Below are 14,028 nucleotides of genomic sequence, written 5' to 3' on the forward strand. Positions count from 1 at the left end.
ATTGGTCTTTTTATATAAGCCTGACCCCTTCGTAGCCCAAACTCCCCACATTTAATCCATCGATAATACAGTTTCAATAGAGACTAGTTGTCATCTATTTGGCATCGGCCCGGCCCTTGCCCTTCTGGCCAGGGACCTTCCTGCGCTCCCAAACCATCAGGTATCCTTCACGTGTAAATAGAGTCTCACTCTCAGCGCGTTTCACAAACAAGTCCTGCACCTCAAGCCACTCAGGGCCACGTTGTTCCGCGGCACCGCCATTTTGATGGCGTGTGTTCTCTGCGGACATGGCCTTGTCATGCAGCTGGACAAGCCAGGATACCTTTTCGCTGCCGCCACCGGCCCCGGAAGATGAGCCAGACGCAGCGTTGACACCCTTATCGGCGGCATCTTCTGTAGCTCCGGGGGCTGCAATTGAGGGGTCTAGAATGATATTTGCCACGAGGTCGTAAAGGATAGGTTCTCCCGGGGGCCAAATGTTCGGGTTTGGCTCAACGTATGGTGACATGTCAAGAGAGCGGGGACTGGGGTGAGTGACAATCGTAGGGTTCCGCTCTGACACAAAGCGATTTTTGTTGAAGCGTTTGATATGGAATAGAAGGTAAGGAGGGAGGGGGTGAAGAAGACGATGTCTGACACGGTGAGCCATTTTTTCGGAAGCCGTGAGTCCATTGTATTTATTGAGAAGTGTGGTGAGTGGCACTTGCGGAATGATAGATTCCCGGTTTGCCGACTGGAAGAGAGGAGTGGGGGGAAGATCGAGTGTGAGAATGAGGTATGGGGTGACCTGGCTGTTGATGTCGCCAGATTCAGTGAAAACCAAACGTGCGTTTTGTGTATCAGAGTGAGCCGTGATGGCCTGTGATTCAATCCGTACACGACCCTGGAATGCGGCATGGACTACACTGGTAGGTGTGGCAGAAGGCTTTTTGGAACCACCAAGGGAAAGGTGGAGGTTGTTCAGGAACCATGATAAGAATTCCACGGGGTCGCATTGTTGACTGAGTGTGAAGCGCTTTGATGATCGTAGGGAGATCTCTTGTAACAACTCGTGGGGAGAAACGTGAGACCGGAACGCTTTGGGATTCCATAGCTTGCGTACAAGTGTACTGAAGCGAAGCGCGAGTTGTGGAGTGCCCAGCTGTGGGAAGTCATGGAGGAGGAAAAAGTTGCGGATCGGGAGTACATGCGCCAAAAGCTGAACCACGACGTTCATATAATCATTGGCTTTGATGTTGTTCATACCAACAAATCCTGTGAAACTATCAGTATTTCGAAGCTGATATTATTAGGCGGAATGTCTCACCTGGCCTGTACCTAGCACCATGGAGATCCCAGGCACCGTGAACTTCTTTGTCCATCTTGGCCACTTCGTTCTTCGAGTAGTGCGGGTCCACCACATACTTGATATCATCCAAGCTATTACTCTGGACTTCGTATCCTTCTGGAAGCACGTAGACCTTCTTGGTACCCATATTAACAAAAACATGGTGTCCAACTTCGAGCGCATGAAAATACGCATGCGACTTGGGACCGCGACCCTGGAAATATTTGCCACAGACGAGACAGGCATACACGTTGATATTCGAGAGACTGATGGAGCACAGCTTCTCGAAATCGAAATCGAGTACTCCCCTGTTGACCGTGTCGAGGTAGAGGTCGCCGTAGCCCTCCATCGGCTGGTTTTGTCGTTTGGGTGCACTGAGGGCGGAGGCCTCTTCGTCAATATCCGAGAGGCTTGAGTCATCCTGTGCGCCTTCTCCAAGTGCTTCTCCTTCATCAGCTGCTGCTAGGATATTGGCGCCATTGCGATCGTCTTGTTCCGACTGTTGGTCTTCGGCTGGTTGCGCGGCGGGTACTGCGCCGTTAGGAGTGTCGTCTTCGATCTCGTCCTCCACGCGCGGTTTTTTCGAGGCCGGTGGCCCGGGAAAGTTCTCCCCGAGAGGAAGCTCAGCTGTTCTCTTAGGCATTGCGACAGAAAAGGTTGTGGTGGTGGTGAAGGAACAAAATGCTGCGGTTCTTCAGTCCCGCGAGCTCTTGAAGATAGTGCAAACTTATCAAACATCCATCGTCATGTCTGTAGCTGATATGTACTACTAGCTCTTACTGGAAACAACAATCAGAACGCCTTTATACCATTAATCCAAGTTGAACAAAAATTAGAAAGAATCATTCTCGATTACTATCCACTAGATTTATGTTTTCTTTGTCTAGCGGTTTACAGAGGGTATTTGGAAGTTTTGTTTGTATCCCGTTAAAAAGTTGAACGTCATAGGATATGATACAACAAACGCCAAGGCATGTCGACCATTACGCAGCGCGAACAATCTTATCGTTATCGAAGTCTAGCTCTCTCACACCATCCTTTGTCACCACTTTCACCAGGACCTGTTATGACGTTAGTAAATCATTCCTAGAAGGGCAAATGAACTGAACATACCCCCTTGTAGTCGATCGGTAGCCGACGCTTGAGCTCATCTGTGCACATTCCAAGGAGTTTGATGCCTTCTTCGAGGGAAATGTTGGGGTTGTGATGTTTGTCGAGAAGAGAAAGGCAGTAGTATCTGGGCTGGTTAGCAATGTCCCTGGTATTCAACCGTTCCAGTTTGATATCTTGGAACATCTTGTAGATGAAACGTACTGGGCATAACCATGGGCGGCATATGGTACGGGAGCCAATGAAGCCAAGTAGTCAATCCAGTACAAGTGAGGCTGCTCCGTGGCAGGGTCCACACCACCCAGCAACAGGTTGACTGTGTACGGGCTTCGTGATCGCAAGCTGCGAGCCAACTCTCCTCGGATGAAATTGCCTACAGCAGGGGTGCTGAGTTCGGTGTCATTGCGCATCGTATACAGTTGAACGTTTGCTTGGATGTAATCGGCGAATTGCACTAGGTGTAACAAGCCATCAGTGTCTCGTTTGTTACATCACCGATCTGACAGGTACTAACCGGTGTCTCCTGCCTCTCCAGAGAAAGCCATAAGGGTATGCTTATTCAGGCTTCTGGTCTTGTCGTCCTCTGCTTTGATGATAGTCGGGCCCCGCATTATAGCCTTGGATGCGGCAACCAGAACGAAGTCCTTGCCAGTAATACCCAAGAGAACGTCCCTAGGAAGCGCGGTCAGTCTGAGGCCAAGGATTGATTTGGGGGATATACATAGGAATCAACTAACATGTTTGCGGTATGTGAGAAATCAAGAGGAATAAATCAAGACGAAGTTTAAAAACGGCGATGAAGGGGAATGTGGTTGGAGTGATGACCGCGCGGTGAGCTTGACGCCTGGAGCTCTCAGCTACCCGCTGACTCAGCCGCCGCTTGGCCGCCTTTTTTTCCCCGAAAAAAAAAGTTGAATCTAAGCAGTATCGGCAACCACCAAATTCCGTTTCTCGTCCGGGGTATTTCCACCCGCAAATTTTGATTAATTGGACTTGTTGTGGGATTAATCTTCTGAAGATTCATCATGTCTTCCTTTTTCACTGTGCCTGCATCGCAGCGCAAGCGCAAGAGAGACGACCGCGCTGCACCCCCAGCAACTAAAAAACGAGGCGTTGATGCAAAGAATGATGGCGGAAGAGCCCAGAAGCCCCGCGAACGGGAGGAATCGATTTCAGGGAGTGACATGGATGAAGATGCCGAAATCAATTCGGCAATCTCTGGAGACGACTCTGAATCAGACTCAGATGATGGCGAGACGGCCGCAGACCGAAGATTGAAACTCGCAGAACGCTACTTGGATAATGTTCGAGAAGATGTCGAGGAAGTCGGGTTTGATGCGGAAGAGATCGATCGAGACTTGATTGCAGAGCGATTGAAGGAGGATGTCGTATGTGAAACTTTCCTCTTTACGGGTTGGATTTGCGACTAACGATCGTTATTCAGGACGAATTCAAAGGACGAGCCTTCCGACAAATTGCCGATAAACTCTCATTTTCCACGGCTCCTCATTCATTCTTCCGCGCAGATACCCAGTCTACTACTTCCATCGCCGTCCATGCGCCTTACGTCTATACTGTTTCGAAGGACAAAACCTTGATTAAGTGGGAACTGGCAACACCAAGTGTCCCTGGAGCAACCCAGGAAACATCCTCGAAACGACCTCAACGAACACAACGCCGGAAGCCGAAGCAGGTGAAGTACGCTCGGGGTATGCGTAAGGTTGCCGAGACCGGCGAGGAACACGGCCACACGGGAAGCATTTTGTCTGTTGCTGTCAGCCCCTCAGGAAAATTCGTGGCAACAGGTGGCGCAGACAAGAAACTGGTGATTTGGGATGCGGAAACTTTGACGCCAACCAGGACTTTCACCCAGCATCGTGACTCTGTCAGCAGTGTCTCCTTTGCTCGTCATATTTCTGCTATGAGCTCCGGAGAGCAGCTTTTCACTGGTAGTTACGATCGTACCATTAAGACCTGGTCTATTAGCGGAGCTGGCCATGCCTACGTTGAGACTCTCTTTGGTCACCAAGACCATGTAACTGGAGTGGCAGCAATGACAATTGACCAAGCTCTCAGTGTTGGTGCCAGAGATAGAACGGCGAGATTATGGAAGGTTGTCGAAGAGGCACAGCTCGTATTCCGTGGTGGTGCTTCAAAGAAGGCACCCTACAAGGAAAGCAACATTGACTGCATTGCTGCTCTCCCGCCAGCGCACTTCGTCACTGGATCCGACTGCGGATCCATCTGTCTATGGTCGATGCATAAAAAGAAGCCTGTTTACACAGTTGCCTTGGCACACGGTCTGGACCCCATTCCTCCCTTGGAAGAATTGTCTCCCGAGACCGACAAGGAGACTGCTGCTCATAACACCCGACACATGCGCCCCATGCCTCGCTGGATCACCGCTTTAGCCACCCTCCCGGGTACCGACATCGTCCTGAGTGGCAGCTGGGATGGTTCTATCCGCGCATGGCGCATCCCAGAAGATAAGAAGAGCATCATTCCTCTGGGCCCTGTGGGTCTAGGTTCTCCTGTCCTGTCGACCCCCGATACACCTTCCCAGCAACTCAACCAATCTCTCGCCAACGGAACTCCCAGTCTTGATGGTATGGACATTGAAGGAAATTCTCAGCAAACCGCAGTCTCAGAAGAACCCTTAATCAAGGGTGTGATTAATGATATCGCCGTTTTCGAGCGTCGCCCTGATTCAGACCAGCCTGAGTCGCAGGTGTCCAAATCGAAAGCTAGCACCCAACCTCGTGGCTTGTGTATTGTTGCAGCTGTTGGCAAGGAGCACCGACTAGGTCGGTGGAAGTGTTATGCAACCAACTATGAAAAATCCACTCAGTCGGATGGTCGCAATGGTGCAATTGTTTTCGAGGTGCCCTACACATCCCTCGTTGGTGCAGAGGCCGATGTATAAAAGTTTCCGGATTTTCACTTGACCTTATATCTCTTTCTTTTTAAGGTGTGAGGCAAGTTACGGCGTGTCATAAGGGGTGTGGTGTCTTGGAGTCAATTTCTACATGTATTTTACCATTTAGATATCTTGCATACATAAGTACCGGATCTCAACCTTTGAACTGAGTACATTTTTCTATCGCATTCTACTGGATCGCTTCAATGTTGGAACCTTCATCAATCCTTCGGGCAAGCCTAGAGGGGACGACGAGGACCTTCTCGGGTTGTCATCCTTGCTAGCATGGTATTTTTTGCGTATAGTCTACTACCTATTAGATACTAATAGGGCATCGTACACTGCACCAACGGCACGGTCGTCATCTATACATTACCCACACCATCTGCATTTTGATGTCTCTCCACATGTTCATCCACCGGTTTCAATGAAGTATCATCGTCATCGTCAATATGGGTACCACGCAGGAGTGCCTCTATACGCTTGATCCGCTTCTTCTCTTCATGCGCAGTCGTGTCCCCGAAGATGAGATCCATATCTTCAAGAGTCTGGTAAAATTCCAAGGTATCAGCGGCTATTCAAGAAAAAAAAATGAAGGGCAGCAGAAGTCCGATTTGCACATACCTTTCCTCGTGTCTCGGGGATACAGAAAAACGTAAATGCAAGCGCAAGGAGACAGAAAACCGCGAAGAAAATGTAGGTACCATACGTAATGGAATCAAGCATTTCCGGGGTAACAAGTCCAATAATACTGTTCAAAACGGATTAGCAACGGGTTTGATGAGGATTATGAGATTAATACGCACAAGTTACACATCCAAGTCGCAGAGGTTGTGATAGACATGGCCTTAGCTCGGATGGATAGATTGAATATCTCCGAAGGTAACACCCATCCAATTGGAGCTAGTAGACTAGTGATCAGCTTGTGCTCAATTGAAAGTAGTCAACAAGGAAGCTAGAGTTTCAAACTTACCGAAGGAGTATGAAAAGTTGATGTCATAAATATAGATGAATGCAATACCAACCCATCCAGCCGCTTTGTGATCCGGCAAGCTAGCGCCATACCCTCCCAGGATACCACCCACAATTGCCAGCGAGATACAGGTACCAGTGGCACCAGCCATTAGCAGAGGGCGACGGCCAACTCTGTCTATGAAAAACAGAGCTGGGAGGGTACTCAGGCAATTGACAATGCCGTATACACCTGTTGCGAGGAGTGAAGTCGTGTTTCCGCTTAACCCGAGTTGAGCAAAGATCGTAGGAGCATAGTAGATCATAGCTACAGTCATCAATTAGTAACATCTTTAGCGCAAAATATCAAATTGACCTACCATTGCAGCCCATGAATTGTTGGAAGAACATCACAGTGCAGCCTATAGCCAACCTTCGGAATCGAGCCCAGTTCGTCAAAAGTGAGATGTACTAGGGAAGTAGAGAAGCTTCATTAGTATATTGCATCGTAAGAATGTAACCAAGGCACTAACCTGGGCAATATGAAGCTTGAAGCCCGATAGATTGGGGAAATGCTCTTTGGCGAATGATTTTTCCAACATAATGGATGCTTTTATCTCTAGGTACTCATTCTGGAGAACGGGGTCATCAATAGATTGGCGGCGCAATCGTGATAGTGCGGCAAGCGAGTCATCGTCTCGCTCCTTCATCAACAACCATCGTGGTGAATCTGGGAAGAACAGCATACCAATACCTAAGGTAATTGCTGGGACAATCTGGAGAGCCAGTGGAAGGCGCCAAGAAGCTTCGGACTGGCCTGTACAGCCGCCAGAAGGAACATCCTGATAAGGGTCAAAGGAGGGGGAGGTAGTCGTTCCCCCCGTGTAGGGAATATTGGGAGCACACCGAGTGCCACCGATGTAGTTGGTTCCATAGTCGAGCCAGTAGCTGATCAGAATACCAATTGTAACGGATACTAATATGAGTTTGAGCATGTGTCCAACCAAAATGTGTCCGATATTCTGAAAGACTCACATTGCTGTACCACTACAAGACCACCACGGATCTCTGGAATAGATACCTGAAGCAATGTGAGCGTTTTCGATATGTATGATTGTCAATCAATGGATAGTCATAGATACCTCAGAGATGTATAGTGGCACCACCATGGTAAGCATTCCGATTGCAAGCCCGGCAATTGCTCGACCGACAAACAGCATGGGGATGGTCACTGCGGCACATTGGATAGCTGATCCGATTACAAAAACGATCACAGCTAGGTTCATAGAGACCTTCCGTCCAACTCGATCAGAGATAGGACCATTGATCAAAGATCCTAGCCAAGCGGCTAAAAGGATATCAGCTGCTTGTATTATATGAAGGCTTTGGGTATTTTCTTACCAAGTAGAAGCGTCGACACAAACCACCCCTTGAACCCACTATCAGAAAAGACCCGCGGGAAACGAGCCCCAAAAGACTCCATTGTAATCACACCGCTGATGACACCTTGATCATAGCCGAAGAGTAGGCCACCCAAGGTGGAGAACTGTCATGGTATCAGTATATGAGACTTGGTCAAGGTCCAATTCAATGCTTACCGATGCTACACCGCACAAGAAGGGGTTTTGTAGGACTAGCGAAAACCCACCCTTCGGTGGACTTCCTGTGACCGGCTCCATGATAATGAATTCCACTGGTTGTTTCTAGCAGATATTGTGCTCCAAGACCGAGGAAAGAAACCGCCTTTTATATTCTCTGCCCTGTACCTCATTCCTCTAAGTCGGGGAAAAGCCGAGTGTATTTACTAGACGATATACTGACAGGAAGACAGTACTCCGAGATCAGAAGCTCTATCATAAAAACATCAGGTGTTGAACGGAGTGATGCACTCCGAATAACCCGTATTCCGATAAATATGGAGACTGGGGAAGATCGTCGCTCCGCCTTGGATAAATGCGGGGGAATGTCGGAGGATACCTACCTTTTGGGGTCACCTGGGTACACTCAAGCTTAAACCCTAAACAACTTTTCGTTTTGTAACTCCCTTTCGCTATCAATTGATTTAAAGTCATTGTGTTGATTTGATATTCATACATAACATTCGACTTTATTCATTGGGCCGACGAATGTGCGCCAACCTTGAATGCTTGTTAAACAAAAACTATTCAGCTATTTACACTTGTCCGTAAGAGGGCGTCTAATTTGGCTTGCTTCCAATGATGTTCTAAATCCATATCTATAAGCAAATCCCGAATTATGTTATAATGACCTAATCCCGAGGTCGCGGAGGTCAAGTTTGAACAGACTCAAACTTGAATACACTTATGCCTGAGTCAAGTGTCGCTTCCACCATTCCTCCTTTCGTGTCAAAGACTCCAAAATGGCCTTCTGACCGACCCACCCATGTCCCTCGCCCTCGAATTCAACGACTTCTGCAACTCGTCCATGAACCCGCATAGCATCAGCCATCATTCTTGCCTGTGCCACAGGAACAACCATATCATCAGTTCCCTGCAATAACAGCAACGACCCTTGAATCTGATCAGCAAAGTTGCACGGACTGCGGTTGGTAAGCTCAAGCTCTCTATTTTGAGGCTCTGTCTTGCTCAGCAGCAACCGATCCACATCCTGGCTCTCGAACTTATAAGAATCCGCCTGGAGGGCTCGCACATCGCTAATACCATAAGAGCTAATGCCTGCAGCCCAGACATCAGGGTACATGTGAAGTGCTCGCAGTGTCAGGTAGCCACCAGCACTCCCGCCATAGATTCCAACGCGAGTCTTGTCAACCAGGCCCTCATCCACAAGGTATTCCACTGCGCTGACAGCATCGGCTACATCGACTAAGCCCCAGTATCCGGAGAGTCGTTCTCTGTATTCTCTTCCGAATCCAGTGGATCCGGTGTAGTTGACAGCACATACTGCAAACCCGCGCGTGGTCCATGATTGGATTTCCAGGTTGAGAGCTGGAGTGGTGGATCCATTGGGGCCTCCGTGAACGAAGACCAGGAGAGGTGGAAGGCCGTCGACTTGGAAACCAGGATTGCGAGGCGGGAAATAGAACATGTGAACGTGACCGTCGGTCAATGGACCGTGCTTTTGAGGGGCTTTTAATTCTTTTGCGACGGAGACGTATTCAGCTGGTAGTTCAAATGTTGCCGTTGATGTAAGGACGTTTCGTTCGGCTTTGTATGCCGGTGTAATCGAAATTAATGCGAGTTCCTCGGGGGAGGTTGTTGAAGTGCCTACTACCACGAAGGAAGTTGACGACACACGACGGATTTCGAAAACGTTCACATATGGCAGTTCAAGGTCATGGACGGATGAGGTGACAGTATCAATCAGCACCAGCATTGCCGTAGCATGGGTAATAGCTGTTGCGACGATAGTTTGCGGGTCGAGAAAGATGTATGTGGAGCTGGCCAGGCATCAGATATCAACCAAAAAGACAGGTAATAGTATTATCAAACATACCTTCCAAGTTCCCATTCATCAGTTGCGAAATCAGCATTCGCAAATGTTCTCAAGGACAAGGCAGTTTTCTGTTTGATTTTCAGATCAAAGGAGTAAAGCTGCCAGAAGCCAGTGCAATCACTGGCATAATACAATAGCCCATCTGGACTCCACTTTGGCTGAGCGATGCTCTCTTTTTGTCCTTCACCAGCAATACGAGTCACGTTCTCCAGAGTCCCATTATTCCACTGGGCATAGTGAAGCACCGTTCCGGTCCACGGCATATCAGGATGCGACCACTGAATCCAGGAAACATATTTACCAGAGGGATCAAATTTAGGATGTGAAAAGAAATCATCACCTCTAGCAATCGTAGTTTCAGTACCCAATACGATATTAATAGCCACCAAGGTGTTATGAACATGTGTCGCTTGTGTCTCCGGTGTGGCGTCCCGGTGGTCTTCCTTGATAGCAAGAATCCACTCTGGATTGGAGGGGTGACTGCAGAAGTCAGCATACCGGATCCCCTCAACCGCCGGATGGACAATTTTGGCTTCTCCCGACGCCGAATCCAATAGGTAGACGTTGCGCGATTCTTCGTCTGCGAATAAAACCTGGCCATCGTGTCGCATGTCGATGGAGCCACCTCCAAGCTCTTGAACTGTTGCGTGAGCGCTCAGAGTCTTGGGTAGCACGTCCTGGCTTTTGCCATTGAGGTGCTGAACAATCGCATAGCGACCATTTTCTGTCGGATGGCACTCAATAGAGTAGATCGCTCCCGTTGATTCCTGTATCATGTGAGTAAACCTTGCTGTAGACCTTAAAGCGCGATTGTTTCGTACATTGACTGCTACCTCGTGGAGTGTTATACTATCTGTAGCCAGACGCTCTGCGGTGAGCGGGCTAGTCCAGTGCCCATAGGGCACGGTCTGAGTAGGTGCCATTATATTCAACACTGCTTAAATGGATAAAATGAGAAAAGTAGAAATGTTTATATGGACGAAAGCAGGGAAGCTGTGATGTGGGCTGATGATTTGTAGTCACGCCTGGATGACTCATGTCCTACATTCTTGAAAAGTTGCCGAGGCTTTTGAATGGGCATCTGTAGACTGTCAACTGGTTGTTAAGTTACCTTTACATTTCGAAAAAAAAAAAACATTTGAAGTAATCTTGGAAGGTCAGCTGTAATTCTATCCCCTCTAATTAGGTTAACTTGAGGCTTTTATTAGAATATTAGTACCTACTAGATACCTACTAGGTACTTATCAGACATTACAAGTTGCTAATGAAATGGCTATAGTTATCTACGCCAGCATGATAAACAGATTAGAGAAGAGATAGAAGCAAAATAAGGGGAATACAAATAAGTCTGACGAAGTTTGAGTTGTTCTGAATATAAACCACGATAATGAAAAGCATAAATTGCTGCGCCAGTCGAGGTTGAGGCCGATAAATCACAACAAAGCGCCAAGCCGATTTTTCTATCCCATCCGAAGCGCCACGCTATTTGAAAACCATCCCAAGTATGCATGTAGAAAAAGATACAACAGTTGATGTGCCGGTGTGCAAGGAAACCAGTTGAGGAAAATCAGTAAGGGGAAAATCGGGCTTGTCGTCTCTGGGTTGTTCTCCGTACAGGACCAACGGGTAGCTCTTCATCCTCGTCCGAATCATCAATGGCAATAGCATTGTGGGAATTTGAGCCTGTGGTCCTGATTCTGGTTCTAGGAGGTGAGCTCGAGTCGTCCTCGTCAATCTCATCATCGGATGATGCAGGGATAACGGATGTGGGATGGTAACGACGGCCAGTGAGTATAGGGGAACTTTCAGAATCGTCGGTGGCTTGAGAAGACCCATTAGATATTGAAGAAAGGGTTTGATCGTGGCCCCGTGGCCCTGTATCTTCAGAGCCTGATTCGGAAAGATCAACGTCGATCACTGGCTCTCTAAATCTCGCGAGTCTAGCCTCATCTTCGCTATCCCACTCGTAACCGTCCGGGTCAGCCGTAGAAGAAGGACCAAAGACCCGAGGGTACTGCACAATGGGTGGACCCCGTGAAGAATCATGGTTACGAGCACGAGAAGCGCCAATCACTGTAGAATGATCGGATTCAGACTCCTCTCTTTCACGCTGCGTATGTTCTTCGTCATCAATGAATGACTCTTCGTAATAGTCTTCTTCCTCCTCTTCTTCTCCCTCGTGATCCCTATCCATTTCTCCATCCTCTGCCTCGTCCTCATAGACATGGTTCGAATGTGGGAAATCCCAAGGCTGTCCGTGGGTGGTTTGCCGAACACCAGGAAAATAGAACGGATGCGGGTGTAAGTCGGGTAAAAGTGAACCAAAAACAGATCTGTTGAAGGTGTGGTATGGTGCGTTCAAAGTTCTTGAGAGAGATGTTTGTGGGCCAGCTTCCTCGTCCTCGTCGTCCTCGTCCTCATCATCGTCGTCTCCATCAAGAATAGAATCATAATCGTCGCTATCACTGAAATCCGATCCACTGTAGTCTGTACCTTCGGGATCAGGCCGGTAGACGTAGCCACAACCTCCGCAACTTTGGCCATCTTCCAATTCCCAAGCACAATGTGGACAACGTACGATGTTATCATCTATGTCGATGACAGGCTTCGGTTGAGCGGGTTTTGGCGTGAAAAGTCCTCCAAACAAACCTCCATTTTGGGGGTCTGTGTTTGCTTTGTCCTTTTCCAGCTTCTCAATTTCCTCCTTGTGGTTTTTTGAGTGTTCTGCCGTGGTCTCTTCAATCCCCAAAAGCTCTGCACGACTGGTGTACATCTGAACAACGGCCCGTACCTAGTAAAAATAAGACTTGTTAGATAATTCCAAGAAAAGGATTTGTTGAATAGGCTCACCAGATAGGCCGGCGCGGGCTGTGTTTTCACGGGCGCTCGACAGTCAGGACATGTTCTCTTTGATTTTCCACCAGCAAACCATGACGATAAACACTAATGTAGGTTAGATAACATGTAACATGCGCGTAGTGAGGATGGGAGGAACTGACGGAATAACAAAAGGTATGCCCGCAGGCAAGAGTGAATGGTTCGTATAACGGGCGGATACAAATGCCACATTGTATTAAGCTACGAATAGCGTCCACATGGCCTTGAAGGGTATTGACAAGCTATAAACGCGTCAGTGTCCATTTCTAGCACCCGCGCAAAGAAGCTGGAACTTACCCCAGAGGCCTCCTCCCCAAATTCCGTCGTAGTCGCCATATTTCCCAGCTGGTATGTTTTGGTTCTCTTCTGTCACTGTTTTCACGGCTATAACATTGACAAGAGTCACAAGACTGCGCTTGACTAGTTGTCGAGCGGGGGCGCGAAGTTATCGCAAGACGGTGGGGGTAAGTGAGAAAAAGCCTGATGAAAAGACCCACGATCAGACTATAGACCTTGATTTTGAGCCACGGCGCAGATGCAGGTGGGTTGCGCGAATTATATAGCTGTATAAAAAGGCCACGATTTTCAAAAGCCGAGAGAACCGTGGCGCTGAGAAGTAAAGTGAAAGAGCCCAGGAACAAATCGTGTTGTGTTGTGGCCTCAGGCACCAAATTAAATAAGCAGCTCAGGTTCACTCACGTGATTGCAAACTGTTTATTCCACCGGGCGATCTTTTTTATTTCATCGGCCCTTTTTCTTCTCTGTGCCTCGCTCTCAGTACTGAGTCAGTTCAAGGGGTGAATGGTTCAATCTTTGGGGACGCCTGAGCAGAAGTTGCGGAACACCACCGCTATTCCATTCCTCCTTGCGCCGTTGGGTGAAAGGGCCAATAGGAAAAGACCAAAGACCCTCTAAGCGCACACTAACTGCAGTGATAGTGTGATAGATCTACTTCTGCAGTAGTCACAAACAACCGTGACAAGGCAATAACTAACTATGGTCATTACCACTGGCAGTTACTAATATTTAGCCTATTAGTCTGGCGGGTCGGCCCCTCTTGCGGGAAGAGAGCTCCACTAATTTTCTGCCTTACGAGATTAGAAGAAGCGATAACCAGAGCTAGGACATAGTATGTACCTAGCTTCGGAGCGAAATCACCAATCTGATTGGACAAGGGAGCTACCAATCCGGTAACAAACTCTACAAAAGAACGCAAGTTTAGTATGAACAATTTAAGAGTTAAAGTTCCAAGTATAGTAGTAGCTCTGGATGTATCCAACCTTGAAGAATACATACTAGTTACTTTACATACGTGTTTAATACTTGGAATGGGCATATGCTAGGTTCTTAAGATACTAGTAGATATAAACTT

The 14,028-nt window shown here is 48.0% G+C and overlaps 6 protein-coding genes across 6 annotated transcripts; 1 reads left to right on the forward strand and 5 right to left on the reverse strand.

The window, feature by feature from the left end:
- Window positions 1-94: 94 nt before the first annotated feature.
- N7466_001857 (ubiquitin carboxyl-terminal hydrolase family protein) lies at window positions 95-1,970 on the reverse strand (the record flags this gene model as incomplete). The annotated part of the gene is made up of 2 exons (XM_057161255.1): window positions 95-1,254; window positions 1,307-1,970. 2 exons carry the CDS (start codon window positions 1,968-1,970, stop codon window positions 95-97), a joined length of 1,824 nt encoding a protein of 607 aa, XP_057024540.1.
- Window positions 1,971-2,310: 340 nt separating this feature from the next.
- Window positions 2,311-3,126, reverse strand: pre1 (proteasome core particle subunit beta 4; the record flags this gene model as incomplete). Its single annotated transcript, XM_057161256.1, has 4 exons — window positions 2,311-2,388; window positions 2,441-2,564; window positions 2,642-2,891; window positions 2,952-3,126. The coding sequence occupies 4 exons, from the start codon at window positions 3,124-3,126 to the stop codon at window positions 2,311-2,313; spliced, it is 627 nt and encodes a 208-aa protein (XP_057024541.1).
- A 336-nt stretch (window positions 3,127-3,462) lies between these two features.
- Window positions 3,463-5,360, forward strand: N7466_001859 (ribosomal RNA-processing protein RRP9; the record flags this gene model as incomplete). The annotated part of the gene is made up of 2 exons (XM_057161257.1): window positions 3,463-3,825; window positions 3,882-5,360. The coding sequence occupies 2 exons, from the start codon at window positions 3,463-3,465 to the stop codon at window positions 5,358-5,360; spliced, it is 1,842 nt and encodes a 613-aa protein (XP_057024542.1).
- A 374-nt stretch (window positions 5,361-5,734) lies between these two features.
- Window positions 5,735-7,984, reverse strand: N7466_001860 (sugar porter family MFS transporter; the record flags this gene model as incomplete). Its single annotated transcript, XM_057161258.1, has 10 exons — window positions 5,735-5,902; window positions 5,979-6,105; window positions 6,161-6,257; window positions 6,328-6,633; window positions 6,686-6,776; window positions 6,839-7,281; window positions 7,341-7,386; window positions 7,448-7,653; window positions 7,707-7,851; window positions 7,904-7,984. Coding segments are annotated over 10 exons (1,710 nt in total), but the record flags the coding sequence as incomplete, so codon positions are not given.
- Window positions 7,985-8,627: 643 nt separating this feature from the next.
- Window positions 8,628-10,702, reverse strand: N7466_001861 (S9 family peptidase; the record flags this gene model as incomplete). Its single annotated transcript, XM_057161259.1, has 3 exons — window positions 8,628-9,723; window positions 9,780-10,546; window positions 10,601-10,702. 3 exons carry the CDS (start codon window positions 10,700-10,702, stop codon window positions 8,628-8,630), a joined length of 1,965 nt encoding a protein of 654 aa, XP_057024544.1.
- A 644-nt stretch (window positions 10,703-11,346) lies between these two features.
- Window positions 11,347-12,992, reverse strand: N7466_001862 (uncharacterized protein; the record flags this gene model as incomplete). The annotated part of the gene is made up of 4 exons (XM_057161260.1): window positions 11,347-12,570; window positions 12,630-12,722; window positions 12,779-12,898; window positions 12,954-12,992. The coding sequence occupies 4 exons, from the start codon at window positions 12,990-12,992 to the stop codon at window positions 11,347-11,349; spliced, it is 1,476 nt and encodes a 491-aa protein (XP_057024545.1).
- Window positions 12,993-14,028: the final 1,036 nt, after the last annotated feature.

This window comes from Penicillium verhagenii (assembly GCF_028828195.1).
Source record: "Penicillium verhagenii strain IBT 33310 chromosome Unknown utg000003l_segment0_segment0, whole genome shotgun sequence".
Lineage (NCBI taxonomy): Eukaryota > Fungi > Ascomycota > Eurotiomycetes > Eurotiales > Aspergillaceae > Penicillium > Penicillium verhagenii.